Source organism: Melopsittacus undulatus, chromosome 6 (genome assembly GCF_012275295.1).
Source record: "Melopsittacus undulatus isolate bMelUnd1 chromosome 6, bMelUnd1.mat.Z, whole genome shotgun sequence".
Classification (NCBI taxonomy): domain Eukaryota; kingdom Metazoa; phylum Chordata; class Aves; order Psittaciformes; family Psittaculidae; genus Melopsittacus; species Melopsittacus undulatus.
This window is the reverse complement of record NC_047532.1, coordinates 53,616,511-53,635,818: the sequence shown is the minus strand read 5'-3', so window position 1 is coordinate 53,635,818 and position 19,308 is coordinate 53,616,511. Positions and strand designations below refer to the sequence as shown.

The 19,308-nt window shown below is 39.7% G+C and overlaps 1 protein-coding gene across 1 annotated transcript; it reads left to right on the top strand.

The window, feature by feature from the left end:
• Nucleotides 1-298: 298 nt before the first annotated feature.
• LOC101876404 (guanylate cyclase soluble subunit beta-2-like) lies at nucleotides 299-17,992 on the top strand. The gene is made up of 15 exons (XM_005150207.1): nucleotides 299-396; nucleotides 1,237-1,331; nucleotides 1,526-1,686; nucleotides 2,087-2,186; nucleotides 3,335-3,555; nucleotides 3,643-3,748; nucleotides 5,404-5,507; nucleotides 7,031-7,247; nucleotides 10,951-11,271; nucleotides 12,013-12,161; nucleotides 14,541-14,687; nucleotides 14,974-15,128; nucleotides 16,618-16,817; nucleotides 16,882-17,028; nucleotides 17,841-17,992. The coding sequence occupies exons 1-15, from the start codon at nucleotides 299-301 to the stop codon at nucleotides 17,990-17,992; spliced, it is 2,373 nt and encodes a 790-aa protein (XP_005150264.1).
• Nucleotides 17,993-19,308: the final 1,316 nt, after the last annotated feature.

The window sequence follows — 19,308 nt, the reverse complement described above, 5'->3', positions numbered from 1 at the left end:
AAAGCCAAACTTACCTACGCTGCTGCAGCGGTGCGTGGCTGCGGTTCAGCCACCGCCGGGAACGTGCTCCAGGCTGCATGATCCCGGATCCGGTGGCTCTGGGCCTTTCTCAGCACAACAAAACTGAGTGCGTTTGCTCTGTTTTTCTGAATGCTTGTGAAATGCTGAGGTAAAGGCTGTGATGTTCACTGGAAGGCATAACTGCTGTCAAACGTTATTACTTCCCTTTGCCACATAAATCTTAATGAAAAAGATGGCATGTTTGGGCTGCATTTTGAAAATAAAGTATGGCTTTTCCATGTTCATGTGTTTGCTTTTACAGTATGGATTTATAAATACATGCCTGAAGTCTTTGGTGGTTGAAAAGTATGGTGAAGAAACATGGGAAAAATTAAGGTAACGTGTACCCAATAAATATAGTGTATTGAAAGAAAATGCTCAAGAATTCAGGAGCAGAGGATTATGATTTCTCACTGGTAAAGAGCAGCTGATGTGTATCTCAAGTAATTATAAGAAGTAACTAGCAGGGCAAAAGCAAGAGTTTCTTACCTTCACACTCTACTGATTTGTCCAAATTAATTTGTCATATCAGATAATTAAGGATGACATTTAGTCTTGCAGACAGTTGTGAAACAGATTTGCTGGCTTACTGGGACAATATCGAGAAGTAATTACACTGAAAAGATGTTATTCTTGATAGAAAGTCAGTTTAATTCCAGCACTTTCAGGAAAGCAGCTGAATGTATCATCTTCTCCAGTTTTGCCTTTGCTTTATAAGCTCTGTGGTATTTTCCAAGATATAAAGATATATAAATGATACTTACATACATACACACAACAGCCATTGAAGCCAATATAAAAAAATAAGGTTTTGGTCAAGTCTGTGGAGAACCAAGGGCTTGATATTTTTGCACATGGAACAATGACCCAGTAGACCAGAAGACAAATTAAGACTCCTCTTGCATTAGCACCCCACAGAATGATGCTAGAGAGAGTTTACCATAATACCACAGCATGAAACAGCAGAAATTGAGAGGCAGATGCCACCATTCAACCATGCTAAAGCAACACCCTTAAATCATTAGGGGAAGTAGTGAGTTCCAGTGTAACGCCTGAAGGAGAAGTCTGAGATGTGTTTTAACAGCAAACAGTGCTTAAATGAGTGCCAGTTGGGTCACTCAAGCATGTTACATTTACAGCACAGCTAGGACCAGAATATTGTCTTCTCTGTTGCAGACTGCAGGCTGGAGTCCAGGATTCTTTCTTGACTTTTGAGGTTTACAAAGATGAGATCACAATGCAGCTCGTTGACAAAGCCTGCAAAATATTAGGTAAGTGTCACTGTGCCTCAAAAATGAACCATCCTGGGTCAAGCCTGAGACTGCAGCCCAGGTTTTAGTCTCCTGTGCTCTTTGAAATGCTCTCCCTATATGGCAGGTTTTCTGCATTCACTCTTAATCCACCTGACGGCATTCCAAGAGCTTCCATTCCTTTCTTATTCCTCAAGGTACCTTTATTTTGCCAGGTGTTCCTGCTGACATGGTTCTGAGAGAGTTTGGAGAGTATTTCTTTGAATTCTGCAAACGCTCAGGCTATGACCACATGCTGAGGACACTGGGTGGAAATCTCTATGAGTTCATAGAGAACCTGGATGCATTGCACAGCTACCTGTCTCTTTCTTACCAGGCAAGTTCGAGTGGTAATTACTGAGCAGGTATGGGTAGACTCTGCCAGAGGTCACAGTCCAAGGAACAGAATCTCATAAGTGTGAATATACAAAAATATATATACATAAATAATAAAGGCTGTAACAGGCTCTCCTATGAAATTAATAACCCCAAAGTGATAGGGCTATTTTAATATTATTTTTTTTCTGAGTAGTCCTCAGCATTAGATATTATTTAGATCATTGGCTCTAATGCACAGTAGATTTTCCTTCACAGATAAGCATATTTAATTTTCTGGTATTCAGCTTATTCACATGACTGCTTATTTTACTAAGACATGGGATACTTTTGTACAAGTGGAATTCACCCGTTTTCTTCCTCAAAAAAAAGATACTGAAGAGGTTTTTGTTTTTCCTCAGGAGATGAACGCGCCATCTTTTAGAGTAGAAAAGAACGAAGATGGGTCAATGCATTTACATTACTATTCAGACAGAAGAGGTCTGTGCCATATTGTGCCAGGTAATCAGATAGAATGCAGAGTACAGATCAGCTGGTAATGCAATATATATGCCGAGTAATCATATGGTTGTAGTTACACTTTGCTCAGATTTCAGAATCTTTTTTCAGCTGAGGACTGGCCATGGAATTGAAGCCTGGTAAAATTTAGTCACCAGATACCTGCCCTTGGTATTTTCCTACTGCCTGATCACTCCTAGCTCCCAGGAGCTTCTATCAAGACTTATGATACGAAAACCCAGGCCATAAGGGTCCATTCCTGCTATAGAAAGCCTATAGAATTGCCTTCCTGGAAGAAAAAATAAAGTTCATGGTGGGTATTTTATCCAACTGTTGATCCTTTCTCAGAGACTCCTGCTCCTTAAATTACAGTGAAATAGAAGTTATAGTTGAAGACATCCACTCATTCATCCTGTAATAAATGGCCCTCCAGTACATGCAATCTGTAAAACTACTATTGAACCCTGTTCTAAACTGAATCTTTTACCAGCATTTTTAGGAATCTCCATAGTTGTATTTCTGCAAGGGCTAAATAACTGTAAGTCTGTTAGAGATGATCGTTTTCATTTATTTCATAGATACTGCTGAATTTAGAAGCTTATCAAAACTTACCCCTTTGTCAAAACTCATTTCATATTCCTACTGAAGCACAGAACTATTTGGAATTTCAGACAAAGCCTTTCATGTAATTGTCCAGTATTTTGCCTAATAGCTAAGCAGAAATGAGAGGACTGATGTTACATCTTCATGAAAGATAATTCCTTCCTTTCAAAATAAAATGGTCTGCAACAACAGAAATGGATTGTTACAGCTCTTTAGAATCCCTACACTTTTTGAGTTAATGGGAATTAATATTGTTGGTATGTATGACTATTTGGACACATTCTTCTAATATCCTGCTGAGCTGCTTCTACTGAAAATAAGTATTTGGCATCAGATAAGGCAAAAGAAACAGTAACTTTAAAATTTATCTCTTATGCACATATCCTTATCACAACAACAACAGTAGGAATGACATAGGTTGCTTTCTACTTCCAGAGTCTTTTGGAAAAATGATTTTGGGAACAGTGAAATTCCACTGTGGGCCTTCTAAAAGGGGAAATGGAAAGGGTTTGTTCTTTGCAATACTTTGTCTTTTGTTTCTCCTTCAGGAATCATTGGTGCAGCAGCCCTGGATTTTTTTAACATTGAGCTTTCAATGGAAATAGTCAATCAAACAGAAGAAGAAGAAAGAACTGGGAAAAAAGAACATATTGTTTTTCTTGTTACTCAAAACCCTGTATTTTCATACAAGGAAAGAAATGAATTTTCTTCCTCACCTCAATATGTTGCTGACTCTGCAAAACAAATTGAGAACCAACAGAATAAAGAGGTATTGTAATAGTAATTATCACTGTATTATTAAAATACGATTAAAATAAAAACACCCTTGAATTTCCCCCTGGATTTATTTCAACAGGACCTTGAAAAAAGCAAGAATGCAGTTAGAGACAGAGGAAGCTCTGTTTGTCCTGTCAAGAAAAGTCACTGGAAAACAATAAGAGGAATAATCACACTAGGAAGAGGTGAGAGATCATTCAAAGGGAGCTTGTCACCATTTCTGAGTCTTCAGTAAGACAGTCAGTAAGCCTCCCCTTCTCCACCCACCAACCATTTTGAAGTTACAATTCATATTTCGCTGCCTCTTTTCAAAATGTTTCTGGTTATGTTTCTTTTGGTTAGACACTGGTTATCAAAGAAGAATTGCAGATAATAAGCATGCTTAGTAATGACAGACATTTAAACGGAATATGACCTGTCACTTCTGTCTATTAAACAGGATTTTCATCTGAAATGTATTCTTCTATAAAATGACATTGTGTGGTACATTTGGTATTTTCTTCTCCTGTCACCAGACATCATCTAGCCTGATGATGAATTTAAGAGTGTTTAGCTTAGTAGCTGCTATCCTTTCCAAAGTTACCAACTATAGTAAATTCTGAAAGCCAAATTACACCTACTGCTACCAAAAATCTACTGCCAATCTAGTAATCTCTGTTTATACCTTCATATGTGATATGTTTGTATATCTTTACAAAACAGAAAGATTTTTCTTTTCAGTTAGGATCCTTTAACTCCCCAAGAGGAATGAGAATCCAGCTCAGTATCGCCAAAATGTCTGTATTCTGTGTGGAGTGAAAAGCTGAACCTGGTACCATCTGGTGCAATGTCACATGCATTACAAGGGAAGATATATCGAGTAGTGAATTAACATACGTTCAAAACAACATTTTAGAGTAACATTATTACTTAAAACCAAAATAAAATTCTTCAACAGTAAGCACAAGGGTTATCAAGAGCCAGACTTTGAAAAATGAAAAACCCACGCTGACTTACCCTGAAGCAGTAAGAGATCTAAAAGCTAGGGCCTGTATTTGTGATCTTTTTCACCAGTCTCCTAAATGACTTGAGCATTTGTTATCAAACAGACTTTACTGCAGTAACTGTTGTAGTCACCTTCTGGGGGATAGGGATCACTTGAACTAATCATCCTTTTGATCATCGTGGGTTGCTGGATAATCCAGTTTATACTGTGAAGATCAAAGGCTTTGGGTGCTTTAGTTAGATGAGCCGTTTTTGTTTTACTCATTCATTTTAGAGAAATATCTGTCTGCTATCTGTACATAGCTCCTCTGTAGACCTCTCACCATTTTGTAAAAAAACTCTAGGTAAATAGAATAGAAACCAAACAGGAATTTGATCTTTGTGCTATGGACTACAGTTCTTATTATAGGAGACTGAAATGAAGGCCATGCTGGATTTTTTATCTGTAAGTGGTCCTTAGTAGCTAGCAAAATATATTAAATGTACTTCTGTGTACATTTTTTGTGTAATACAGCTATGTTATATTGCCATGATATCTGCAAATTCATAGACCAGTAATGTCTATAATTGTTCATCTAGTCTTGCTGTTTGTTTCCACATAACTTCAGGTACCTAATGCTCTGTGCTTTCTGTGTGGTTAGATTTTCAACTCTCAGCCTACTCAGATCAGTTGCTAATCAGCTGTGAATTAAACTGCAGAGCATTTAGCACAGATGTATGCACTTTTCTGGACCCACACAGTTTACTTTGTCTTTGCTCATTATGATATAGGGTCCTGTCTCAGTGCTAAAAGGTAATGCTGACTGGTTTGATGAGGTGCGACCTGATTAAAAGCTACACATTTATCTTGCCACAGGTAAGCTCCTGAGAGGATTTGATCCTGTTTATCCCAAGAGTCTTTGGATTGACACAAAAACATTTTGCAATGGACTTCCTTTTCATATGGTTTTTGACAAAGAGGTAGGACAAGCATGTGCTAAGGGCCTTTAATTTGCACAAACCGTATAGTAACTTTTTTCTGTTTTGACTGTCCTGCGGTTCACTGCTGTGTGTGCTCTGTATACAGCACACACTCATCTGTAGGATTTGCAGAAGTGCTCCATACAGTGACACGTGATAGGAAGTCACTCATGAAAGTTGGATCTGGATCATCTCAGAGAGAAATCTCCTTTGAATTTATTGAGATCACCACGCCTGAAACAGCTGCAGATACGCCAACAAGGTTTATTGCAGCAGTCTATTCGTTACCAAACACTGAACAGAATTTTGAGGTTCCTGGCCACCTTCCTGTACTTGGATGTGCCAGAGACATGACCCATCTTTTAAACTGGCTTTGTATTTTTGTACTTGTAGCTAGTCATCCTCTCTTCCCAGTTACTAATCTATCCAAAGGCTTTTGTAAGGCTTTGCTGTCAACTGAGGCTCTACATGTTCCTGCTGGGAAAAGCCAGCTATCTACTATATCTGGCAGCATGTAACCTCATCTAGTAGGAACTAGACCCAAAAATCTCTGTATCTTGCAGGGAAGAATTGAGTCTCCTCTCCCGTGCACACATACTCTGCAGCAATGGAATTGCCCTTGTCTTGGCAGGGACTGTGCTGAGTCTTGTTTCCAACCAGCCTGAGTTCCCACCAAGCTACAGTTCCTCTTGCTCACAGTTATGTACATAGAATTTTATCTTAAGACAGGAGCAAACAAAGGAGAAGCTGAGAATAGAACAGCAGAAAAAAAGCTGAATGCAGACACTCCGGGCACATGATTTGGCATCACATGGATAGAGATTCCAGAGAGAACATAATCCAGAGTGCATAGTCAGCTTTTTGCCACTGTCCACATTAGGCAAAGTTCAGAGTTTTAAACCTTTCAATACATCCAGTCTGCATAATTTGATAAAATTACTAGGGTGGAGAGAGGGCAAGTCCTGCACATTGGTAGCTAAGTCAGAGCTTCAGTAACTCTGATAACAAGCAGTGAAGGCAGGGTGGACATTTCTGCAGGAGTTAAACGCTCATGTATGGTCAGCAGGGTAAAAGAGAATAACTAAACCTCTACACAGCAATGGTTAAGAGCAGGTAACCCATGGCATCCATTAGAAAATTAATATTTGGCAAGACATTTTATGCCACAGTTGTTTTCTTTCTGGAATGCAAGGGACACTGATATTACTAATTTTCACTTGCAGCCATCTGTAAAGCTATCTGTTAGGTCTGCACAAATGTAAACAGATGACTTCTTTTCTTTTTAACTACTGAAAGGAAAGAGCATTTGGATAATAACATTCCTTTCTGGGGACTTTGTCTGGCTGTGAAGGACACTCATTCAGAGCTTTGTGGTAAAACACTAATAAAATAGAAACTTTGCTTAGAAATAAGCTATGTAGTCTAGCAAACCAAAGTGCATGGAAGTGTATAAACAATGATAGCTTGGTCTGAACCTAAAGAGAATATGAATTATAACACATTGTCCATATTTTCTTTTTAAGCTTAGAGTGAAGCAAGCTGGTGTGAGCATTCAAAAGATTGTACCTGGCCTTCGGACCATGGGCATCTGCTTGGATCACTATTTCAGCATTGTTCACCCAGAAGTACCCTTCACCATCTCCAGCATTCAGAAATTCATCAACAGCCAATTTGTTTTCCAGACTAGAAGAGAGATGATGCCAGAGTCATGGAAACAACGGCCAATGCTAGAGCTGAGAGGTACTTCACTGTTTTCAAGTAGCTTAAGTGTTCATATTAAATCAGGAATTATGCTGGAGTTGAACTACTGCCTTTCTGTAGACTCCTGGTTTCACATAAATCCTAAATGGCTTTGTGGTTGTGTAGTGAGGAGATTACATGGTTCTCTTTAGAGACAGTACTAAAAGATACTTGTAGACAAATTCAGCTATTACCTCAGCAGATTTTGGAGGCTTTCAGTTAGAAGTAACACCTGTGTTTCCATTTGAAAGGCTTAGAAAGACACTGTTTTCCCTAATGCAGCAAAATAATCTTCGCAGGTTTCCTGAGTTACAGAGGCAAGGTCAAAGGAGGAATAGATTGTTTTCTGAAGCACCTCTAATCTCAGTTATTCAGAGGTGCAGAATTTACTCAACTCCAGTTGAGTCTGGAAGGGACCTCTGGAGATTGTCTAGTCCATCCCAACTCAAAGCAGAATCAACTAGAGCAGGTTACTTAGGCCCATGTCTTGTTGGGTTTTGAGTATGTTCAAGGATGGAGACTCCACAACTTCCCTGTTTGACCCATTCCAGTGTTTAACCACCCTCACAGTTAAAAGGTTTTTTCTTATGCTTAAACAGAATTCCTGCATTTCAATTAGTGTCTATTGCATTTTGTCATTTCATTGGATAACACTAAGAAAATTTTTTACTCCTTTCTATGAGGTTATTTATAAATACTGATTAGCTCCCTCTTGAGGCTTGTCTTCTGTAGGTCAAACAACCCCAGCTCTCAATAGGTTCTCTTTATGTGACGTATGGTCCAAGCCTTCTGAGGTCTTCCATTCTTTACTTCCTGAAAATAGGAGTGACATTTCCTTTCTTCCAGTCCTCAGGAACATCCCCCAGTCAGCGTGACTTTCAAAAGTAATTGCAAGTGGCCTCACAATGACACTGGACAGCTCCCTCAGCACTCCTGGATGTATCGCATCAGTTCTTGTGGACTTCTGTATATGAAATCTGTTTAAATGTTTACTAACCTGAGCCTCCTGTGCTGATAGCTGGTCTTCATCACTCCAGACTTTTCCTATTGGTCTCAGGGCCCTCATATTCCTGAAGAGTGATTCTTACCAACAAAGACTGAAGCAAAGAAGACAATGAGTACCTTAAACTTTTCCATATACTTCCTCAGCAGACCCTTTGCCCCATTCAGCAGCAGGACCACATTTTCACTAGTCTTTCTTTTGCTACTCATATATCTGTAGAAGCCATTCTTGTTCCTCAAAAGATGCAATTCCAGGTGGGTTTTGTCTTTCTCAGTCCTGTCTTTTCCTCCAGGGTGACCTGATCCAGATTTCACCTCTTGTATTCTTTCTTTTTTATATTTGAGTTTCGCCAGGAGCTAAACTCAGAAACCTCAGGAATTGCTTGTGCCCTGCTGTGTCCAGTAGATATCAAAGTAGCTAAAGTCCACCATGAAGCTTCCTGCACCTGTCTTAGTAAAGACTCATCTACTTGTTCTTCCTGAGCAGCACATCTGTAGCAGACACCTCTAATCTGTATCTAGAGTCTCTCAGCTGGCTCTTCATCAAGCCCTAGGCAGAGCCCCGTGCATTTCCCTTGCTCTTTCACATAAAAAGTAGCTTCCTCTCCTTGCCAGCCTGTCCTTTCTAAAGAGTCTGCATTCATACTTTGCAGTACTCCAGGTGTGTGAACTACCCACCAAGCCTCTATCACCCCCTGAAACACACAGACCTCTAGTTCCTCCTGTTTTTTCCCCATGCTGTGTGTACAGGCACCTCAGAGAGTCATGCCCATTCCTAGGAAAGGTTTCTCCCATAGTGCTGTCCCATGTTTTTCTTTGCAGAGGTTAGAAGCAAATATATAATGTTAGGCATTACTCTGGGGTGATTCCTGCAACATGGTTGTATTGTTACTCTTGGGCTTAGTTGGGATTCAATGTCAGTTGCCCTGTGAACCTTCCCAGCCCCCAGCCACAGACTTCTATTTCACTGGGGACCTGTGGAAGGAACACAATGCCAGTCTTCAGAGTCAGGTCTGCTTGTGGAGCCACCAGGCTCAGCATGGAGATGCACTGAGCTGTGTGAAAGTAACTGTCCAGGTCTTACCTCCTCATAGCTCTACACATCAGCCCATGCACCTGACACAGAATTATTTTGCACTTCTAAGAATTTTCGTTGCCGCAGGAATTACTACTTTGCACACGGAACATCTTAAACCCAGCCACCCAGCACAGTCAATGCCAGTTCACAGTATTGGGTTGCATCTTTGGCACATACAGACAATAATGAAACATGGGGTGAGCATTCCCATGATAACACAATGCAAGCATCATTCCTGCCAGTGCCCTATTCCTGTCTGCTGGGCAAGGAGGGGCAGGGGACAAGGGAAGTGCTTAAAGACAAAGTCCTGATAACATTGCTACAGCTGGAGGAAAGAAATGGCTTCCCCCATGCCTCCATGCATTTTGATTTCTAAAATGTGAATACATGATTCATTCTTAATTTATGCCTTTGAGGGGCGTTATGTGCTATTGGCTGGGTTTCAAGTGTGTATAAAAATAGATTACTTAGCTGTGCTTTTAGTTATTGTAGTCACATTTTCAGATCCCGATTTCTGTCTTCACACCCTGCCCCCTCCACCCCCCAATGTTACATAAGAATTTACAAATTGGAATTATTTTATTTGCTTGATTTTTCTGAGAGGAACGAGTTTGGAACAATTTTCTGCTGTGTGCAAGTAACTGTAATGGCATTTGGTTTAAGTGTTCTGTGACCTCAATTTTGCTCCTCTGAACTATGTAACATGGCCTAATTTTCCCTCCTCTCCTTTCACCTTTACATAATGAGTGCCAAATCTGGTATTCCTGAGATTCGGTAAAAAGCAGAGATAAGGGAGACCTTGAAAAAAAATAGTGCTACCAAAACAAGGAACTTTGGTCACAGGTACAATTTTACTTCCTCTTATGCTGTCAGGGTTAATTCACATGGTATATCTACTGATCCAATCTGCTGCTCATCCAGTTGCCCTGGGGATGGGGTGAGAGAAGAAGAAATAAATTCTAGGAATTCCTAGATTGTTGTTCAGAAACCAAAGATACTTATGAAGCAAATAAAGAATAATAACAATAATAAAATATTTAAAAAACAAGAACATAACCAAACCTCAATTGAGAAAACAACAATTCACCCCCCCACCAAAAATCCATTCTACTTTTAAGGCATTTTTGTACCTGCTTATTTAGGTGATCATAGTGACTGAAAGCTCCAGCTCCCAGGAAGGAAGGCTCTGCTGATTTTATTTGGCCTACATATTATCCACTATGAAATTAAACTTTGAATGTTTCACTTAACCTTTGTGAGTCTCAGTTCCCCTGTGCATGATGCTCACTGACTGGATTCAGAAACAGCTCAAGAACTAGCAGCATAGATGCTGTGAGCACTGGGGTGAAAAGGAGGGACCTGAAGCATGGTTGGGATCTGCCTAGCAGTTGCAATGAGTGAGTGACTGCTTCTGGGTCCTAATTATCTTTTTATTTGCCTCATGCACCTCCTCTAAACAAGTCCAGCTCTAACTCCCTGAAACAGAGTAATTACTATGTGATCCAGATCCTATCAAAAGCCACTGTCCTTAGAACTCGCCCTCTGAAACTGAGATCAGTAATACTGAGCATCACATGGAAGTCCAAGCTGCTGAAAACTCTTACCAGTACTTGTTTCAAACAGGCCAGATGATCTGGATGGAGTCTCTGCAGTGCATGCTCTATCTCTGCTCACCTTTGCTTCGCACTTTGCATGAACTGGAAGAGCGGCAGATGCATATTGCAGACATTGCACCTCACGACGTGACCAGGGATCTGATTCTTCTCAATCAGCAGCGACTGGCAGAGATGGAGCTCTCTAACCAGCTGGAGAGGAAGAAGGAAGAACTGAGGATACTGTCGAAGCACCTGGAGGAAGAGAAGAAAAAGACTGAAGCTCTGCTCTATGCCATGCTTCCTCAGCATGTGGCCAACCAGCTGAAAGAGGGGAAGCGAGTTGAGGCAGGTGAATGAACAGGATGCATTCATGCACCAGGTGATGGTGATAGAGGGATGGGGGTGCTGGCACAGCCCTTTGCCACTATCATGTAGTACATTTTCAACATGGTGACATTCATGGGTAGGAGGATCACAGACTCTTAATCTCTCTGGTAATAAAGATTAGACTACTCTTTTAAACAAAGCTTTGGAAGCTGTTTGCAAAATAGTTTCCTAGGAGGTGAAAGGTGGTAGCAGCTGACCATTCAGGGAACAAAATTCAGTGTTTCAACAGTAAACTGAGACTTTGTTTTTAACATGGTCATAAAAGGAAATGGGGTCTCAAAAATGAAAGGAATAAAGAAATTGCTTTTTGCTGGAAAACTCTCACAGTTCATCTTTGCTATCTATAAAGCTAGCATCATCATGGTTCCCATTTTTATTAAGGATAGCAAGTAAGAATATGCTTTAATTTCCTTTAGTAAGCACGCATATGAAGTTAGGAATAAAGAGCTGAGTATATCCTGAATATGGATGCACAAAGGGATTTATTCAGATGCCTGTTTGAGATGTGCAATGATTCTTATATTTGATATACTCTTATATCAACATCTCTCTTTCACACCAGCATCTGTATATGAGTATTACAATTGATGGGTCACATGTCCTAGAAAAATGATGAGAAAGTAATCTTTGCAAACAGGTCTCAAACAGATGGTGTGATTATCCATCTATTACAAGTACTTACTACTGGTCTTTCTGCTCACAGGAGAGTTCAAGGAGTGCACTATATTGTTCAGTGATGTTGTGACCTTTACCAACATTTGTGCCCAATGTGAGCCTATTCAGATCGTTCTCATGTTAAATTCAATGTACCTGCGATTTGACAGACTGACCACTGTGCATGATGTGTACAAGGTATGTACTGATCGACAAAGGCTGTAGAAATCATCTGGGAAAAGATTTTGCTGTTATCGGGTTGTTTTGTTTGTTTTGCTTTTAAATGCACTTAAATCCTCTTCCCTCCAGCATGATTTTAGGTAAACTATAAAATATTGCTTATTTGTAGTGGCCACACAGAGAAACTGAAAAACAGGCAGAGGTGTGATTAAATAAGTTTAAAGTTTTCTGACATATCTGTCATGGGTTAGTTGCTTTCCACAGCATTGCACCAGAATGCTGTTCTTTCATACATCTCTCTTTCAAATGCCTACCAACACAATGGGATATCCTAGTTTATGGACCAGTTTGAATATTTTTCCTGGTTCTTTTATTCCAACCTGCTGTAAATAGGTCACTATATCCCCTTTAGTGGAAATAACATTATAAACTATACCCATATAATACTTCAACTTTGTTTTGCTTCATGGAGGTCTCCAGCAATGGTATAGATCTCCTGTTGACCCCAGAGAGTATTGAATAGATCTAGACTGTAATGTATGTCATGTCTCCAAACTCTGCTGGAAGGATCAGAGCCCTGGTTGACATATTGATTGATTGATTGATGGCTTGGCTTCATGAGCAAAGATTTGGGAAGGGCTTTAATCATGCTTACTACAAGCACGATGACCAAGGGCACGTGGGATATGCAAATCTGGTTGGAAAAAGGTGCTTGGGCAATCAGGAAGTGTCCGACCAGGACTGTCATCTCCTGAGAAATCTCAAGCTATCCATGTTCTGGTCCGCTATTAACATCTGCAGAGCTACCCAGATTTGATGAGCTGAAGAGCAAGTTCTAAGTTTCTGTCTGTCCCCACCATGTTAATTATTTAAGAAGGCAGAAATAGTAAAGGGTGAAATCCAAGTCTCATTCGTTCCTTGGTCAGGCAAGGCATGCAGTTCATCCTGCAATAAACTGTACTAGAAAATTAGAAGCATTTCTGACTTGGCAAGGAAACTGTGTTCAATAATTGAAGCATTCAGGATATGGCCCACAGATTTTAGGATAAATTAGCATTATATTCTAAATCATCCATCATGAGTAAATTATCTGTCACTATAATAATCTCCTTTTGATGCCTGTATATAACTCCCATTAATACTGAAGGAGGTAACTAGGGTACAGGAGTGAGGGTGAGATTACAATTTCAGGGAATTAAGAAAGAAATAAAACACTAAAATTGATTAAAGACACTTGGCCCAAGCTTATAAACATTTGAAGGTAGGAATAAAAATCTTGTTAAATTAAATCTCCTGCCATGACTGAAAAATAATTAGGGTATCTATTTGCATTAGTAGCTTTTTACAGTTGTTTTTAATTTGCTACAGAAAATTACTGCATTACTATAGGGTTGGCTATCTGACAGAGGGTATGTACAAGAACGCATTTTTCAAGACTAACACGCTAAACAGTTTTAAGTCATTATTTTAATGAACAAACCCAAAGATGAAATTATGTTCCTGCTCTCCTATTGGTGCTCATTTTTAGGAAATGAAATTAATCTGATTTAAACTAAGCTATTACTTATTGATTGCAAATTTAACAGTGAAGTCTCGTAAGACTTAATGTGTAACAGTTTTTACAGTGAATTTTAGACATTTGAGAATTCTCTGTTGCAAACAGGCCTATTCTATTCCCAGGGACAAAGTCCAAACTATTTCTCAGGTGCCTCATGCACTTCAAGGGGACTGGATGCCTGAAGGAGGACAAACCCTTCACCATTTGTTTTGTATTCTGCAGCTTGTTGTGGGAAAACAGCTGGTTGTAAGGAAGGATGCTCCTGAACTGCTTAGTTAACACTTTGCTTTCTCTGACATACTGGAGATTGGAGCTTTCTTAATTGCATGTGAACCCCTTAATAATAATAATAGTAATCAGCAGTGAGTAGGCTCCCTTGCTTTATTGTGGCTTTAAGAAAAAGAAATGTCTTCTGAAAAAGAAACATGCTTTTAACACCATCGGTGAATTAGAACTAATTAAGAGGATTCAACTGGCAGATAACCTTCTGGCTCAGGAGTCTGTGCCTGGAGATAGCTCTTTGCATATAGGTCTGCCCTGGGTGAGAGGAAGACAAAAAGTCTGACACTTTCACAGCATCTCTTTCTCCTTAGCGTCTGTGATGCTGATATCTAAAATGTGTCAAGTAAGCAGGGACAGAATGCATTGATATTTTCAGTATGAAGTCAAGAAAGATCCCCATCTCAAGGAAAGTCACATGTGCTAGAGCTCTTTTGTGATAGGAAATATCTTTTAGAAGAAAGGGGGAGTTGGTGCAGATAAGAGAAGCCCCAGATGGCAAAGCACTAACCTGAGCAAGAAATATAGCATGCTGACGTACTTGTTCCTCTCAATTAAAGGTGGAGACAATTGGAGATGCCTATATGGTAGTAGGTGGGGTCCCTGTGCCTGTATCCACTCATGCTGAGCGAGTTGCTAACTTTGCCTTGGGGATGATAATAGCAGCTAAAGATGTGCAGAATCCAGTTTCTGGAAACCCTATCCAAGTAAGTTGTTAACACAAAGATAAATGTGTGTCTGTCTGCTTCTTGGGTTGGTCTTCTGGTTAATGTACTGCAGTAGGATATCAAAGAGCTTCTTCTGACTCCTCTGTGACTTTGGGAAAGGCCCACCTGGGTACATTTTTCATGAAGAGCATCTCACTTTGGATATTTGATATTTCACTGATGTCCATTTTTGTGTTAGGATAAATTTTTGGGTGGCTGGATAGCATTAAGAAAGATGTTAAATAATAAGTGACATTTTTTGGGGGTGTTTTATGTCTTTGTAAAGATTAGAGTTGGGATCCATACAGGTCCTGTTTTGGCTGGAGTTGTTGGAGAGAAGATGCCTCGTTACTGCTTGTTTGGAGACACGGTGAACATAGCTTCCCGGATGGAGAGTCATGGTGTCCCAAGTAAAATTCATCTAAGCTCCAGTGCCTATCAGTGAGTAACTATGATAGACACTTTCCCTGTTAAAAGCTGGGCTAAAACCAATTGCCTCGGTAACTGCAGCTTTCAGTCTTTCATGTAGATGGTGCTGTGTTTAGTCACGGATTTATGCAACTTATTTATAAAGAAAAGTCATGGCTTGCAAAGAGTTTTCTTCATTCTGACTATTTCAAATGCTTTTGTATGTGGAGCCAGAGGTTTAAGTTTTGATCCTAAAAAAAAACAAACTATGGGGAAAAAAAATAATTGTGATAGCTTATTTAGAAGTACGGAAAGAATGATGTGGATGCTAGAAAGGCACTTAGAACATTTGATATCCTGCATATTTCTCTGAGCACAACAGCTTGTGATAAAGAATTAACTGCTCAAACCACTGTCCTATTCACGCAGTGAATAATTTACTTTCCTGAACCTCATGTCACTAAAATCAAATACTGTATTTCAAGGATTTTATGTATGCCAGAAGTGGAAGACAAGCTCAAAGGAGTACAAAAACATTGTCTGGGCATATAGGAATGATTTTAGGAAAGCTAGAGCTCAACTAGTATTGAAATGTCCAAGGAAGGTTTGAAGGCAGTAAAAGGAGCTTCTGCTGTGATAGCGGAAAAGTATAAATGGAAATGTGGACCTGCTGTGGCAGGTGATTAGTGACAGTGCCCTGAATAAAGGCTGAGTTACTCAAGGCCTCTCTTGCCTCTGTCTTCACTGACAAAGTCTTCAATGTCCTTGCACCTAGAGTCAGGGTTCAAGGAGTAGGCAAAGTACCAGTACTAGAAGAGGATCAGATCTGGGGTCTTTCAAGAAATCTTAATCTACTGAAGTGCATGGGATCAGATGGGATGTCTCCAAAGGTAATGGGAGTGCTGGGTGATGGCATTACAGTGCTGCTGTCATCTTTGGAAGGTCATGAAGACTAGCAGTGTAGCAACTCAAGAAAGCCAGATGTTACACCTATATAGAAAAATGGCAAGGAGACACTGGTGAACTGTAGGCTGGTCAGCCTCATGTCAGTCACATGACATGTCAGCCGGGGAAAATCAAGTTGTCTTGGAAGACATTTTTGACACATGAAGAAGGCAATTGGGAATAGCCACTCTGGATTTGCCAGGAGTAAATCATGACTGATGAACTGATTGAATCATCATTGCCTTCTCTGATGAAATAAATAGAGATAGTTTTTTCAAACTGATATTGGCTGCCTCAGTTCTTAATTTGTATTCACCAATCAGTAAGAACCCTCCACCATACTAGAGTATTTGACAGTGTGATCCATTGAATTTTGATCAGGCTGTACATGGAAAGCTGTAAAAGCACAGCAGCCTTGAATAGACAGTTGAAACAAACTCTGTTTTTCGCCGATCAATACTGTTTTTCCCAGACTGTTGTGATTAGATTGCTTAGATTACAATAGCTTATCTAAAGCATTGGTGTCAGTTTTGCTAATCTTGAATTTTCATGTGTCATTTTGCTTCTGATACTTTAGATGCCTAAAATACAAGAATTTTGAGATGACTGAAAGAGGAGAAATAGAAGTAAAAGGCAAAGGGAAAATGCACACTTACTTCCTCATTAGAAATAAAACTGCAACTGAGAATGAGATTATGGGAAGGCCAATGAAAGATTTAGATTCTGGCCATGAATCTGCTCAGTCCATTCAAGAAGGCAGGATGGAAACAACACCAGGTAGAGTGAACATGACATGGCTTTCCCTCCTTGAACAAATGAATGTTAATACAACTCAATTAAGTATCTTCTTCTGTTCTTCTTTCAGCTATGCAGACTCAGACAGAGAAGGACCAGACTCCAGCCATTGCAATGAAATACACCGATGGCCCCACAGATGAACAGAACAGCCTCAAAAGAAGAAATCAAGCAAAAATTGCAGATTTAACAGGTAGTTATTTAGTTACTATCTATAGTTACTATCTAACAAAGACAACAGAACTAGGAAGTAACTGAGGCTTAATCTTGCAGCATCATTATAGTCCTCTTCTGAATAACCATGGTTTTACTCAAGCTAGAAATTCATGCCAACATGTCATGCTGGTGAAACTAACCACTCTGCACACTGTTTAGGGCCAAACAAATACAGTTGAGAGCAATTCCAGGTGTTAATTGTGCACTAGGGAGAAAGAATCTGACATAGCTGTCAAACCCCAGAGTCCTTCTGGCAGTGCAGAGCAGAACGGCTAAACGCTAAACTGCTCTTCCCATGAACAGTCCCGTTTGTTCACATACACATTTTTTTTTCCCTAGAAAAGCTGTCATTATTTGTAGTTATGGGGAAGCCCTTATTGACTCCAGCTTGAGAAAGAGACACATCATTGGCTATGCACCTGGCAGTCCTCCAGGCAGTTTCCTGCAGGAGTCAGAAGGATTTATTGCTATGCCCAAAGTTCATTCTCTTTTGAAGTAGCTGATACTGAATTTGATCAAATTTGGTACCAATAGTCTAAGCTAATGCATTTGATTTACATTGCACGATTTGATATGCATTTGATGCCATAATAGTCTAATCTAATGCAATTCTACTGATGTGTTTTGTGGATTTTATACAGACAAAATATGTTGTTGCTGATTACGAGGAAATGTTTTACTCCCTTTCCTCCCACGTGCTTAGATGTGGTGGTTAATCCAGTATATGGTGCTGACAAACACAAACCTACAGTCATTAAAAACTCACGCTGAAGGAGTATTTCCTTTCAGGCAAAACTTGCGATTCCAAAAGTGATGGAAGTCGCCATGGCAACCAGCACACAGATGATGGTTCTTGTCCTCCAAACCAGGGAAGAGTCAAACCTGCTACTGAAGAGCCACGGAATAGAAACATTCGTTCTAATTTTTGCACTTTACTCTGAGTTTTTTACTGTCTACATTAAAACAAAGCAACTTTATTATGATTTTGTGCAGTTTGCTGTTGTGCTGATTTGTATATTGAGTACCACATGATTTTTTTTTTTTAAAACCCACAAAACCAAGCAAAAAGAAAAAAAGACATCACAGTTTTCAGCAAAAAGAAAACAATGGAGGATTATTTTTTTTTTACTCAATCTATATGTGCCATATAATACTCCCACTGGAGAAGGAAACCACAGAAAGATGCTTCAAAGATGTATTTTTTCAGCCTCTGCCATGTCTTTGAGCATCCCTATGTAAAAATCACTTTTTGTTATCTGATGCAGCAACTGAGAAAGAGGTGACTCATCCTGCTAGAAATATTCCTACTCAAACGAGCACTTGCCGTAAAAGAAACATTCCCTGAAGTGACCATCTGTCTTGACTTGACACAGCCAACATCTTCCCTGTGTAAGGTCAGCAGAATTTGATCTACATTCTCACTGTGATGACAGATTAATCTGTTAACAAGTCCTTTGTTGGGTAAAGGCACTGTGCAGTAGACATGCAGAACAGATCTACTACAAACCATATTTTTCCTTCCTGAAGAGAAAATATTGTGTACTTTATAGCACCCAAGAGCAAAACAAGATCTGTGACATCTGAACCATGCTGTGCTTAGATAATTGTAGAAGGATATGCACGTAATGGAGTTATGTAGCATTGAATTCATCACAACACTGAAGGACTGTTCAAGGCCTATGAACTACTTGAGACCTTCAAATAAGTTGCAAGGTAATTTCTCAACTAAACAAAACTGAAGTTTCAGGTCTACAGAGGGAGCCTGTCAGTGCTAGAATTAATGTCGTCAGTGTCATTGAAAATAACAGCATGAAAGATCAACATTACTTACCTTGTGTCAGAGGCTCTTCAGCTGAACTAATTCCATGCTGATACATCCTTAGGTTATGCCTGAGAAAAACTGAAGTTCAGCTGTCAGGGATTTAAGACACAGGAGCAAAACTACAACAGATATAAAGGTTGTGGGCAATTTTGGCACACATAAATTAAGCTCTCACTCCTAAATAAATGGAGCTTGGAGTAGGTGGAATGTGCTTGCACAGGGCGATTTGGACAGAAGATGTGTCCCACATAATACCCACTTTGGATGTGGATTCGTTGTCTAAGGATGCACACCATTTGAACTTTAAGCAAGAACTCACTGGAGAAGATGATAATATTACTCCTCTGTTACAGCCTGGAGCATCACATTTCCACCTCTGTGTCTGCAGCAAGAGTGAAGCTCTTTAAACACCAGGCAGAGAGGTAAGACTGATGA

Coding starts and splice junctions, on each gene's coding strand:
- LOC101876404 (XM_005150207.1), top strand. CDS start 299: ATGTTCATGTGTTTGCTTTTACAGTATGGATTTATAAATACATGCCTG. Junction 1,332..1,525: donor CAAAGCCTGCAAAATATTAG/GTAAGTGTCACT, acceptor TTATTTTGCCAG/GTGTTCCTGCTGACATGGTT. Junction 15,129..16,617: donor CTAAGCTCCAGTGCCTATCA/GTGAGTAACTAT, acceptor CTGATACTTTAG/ATGCCTAAAATACAAGAATT.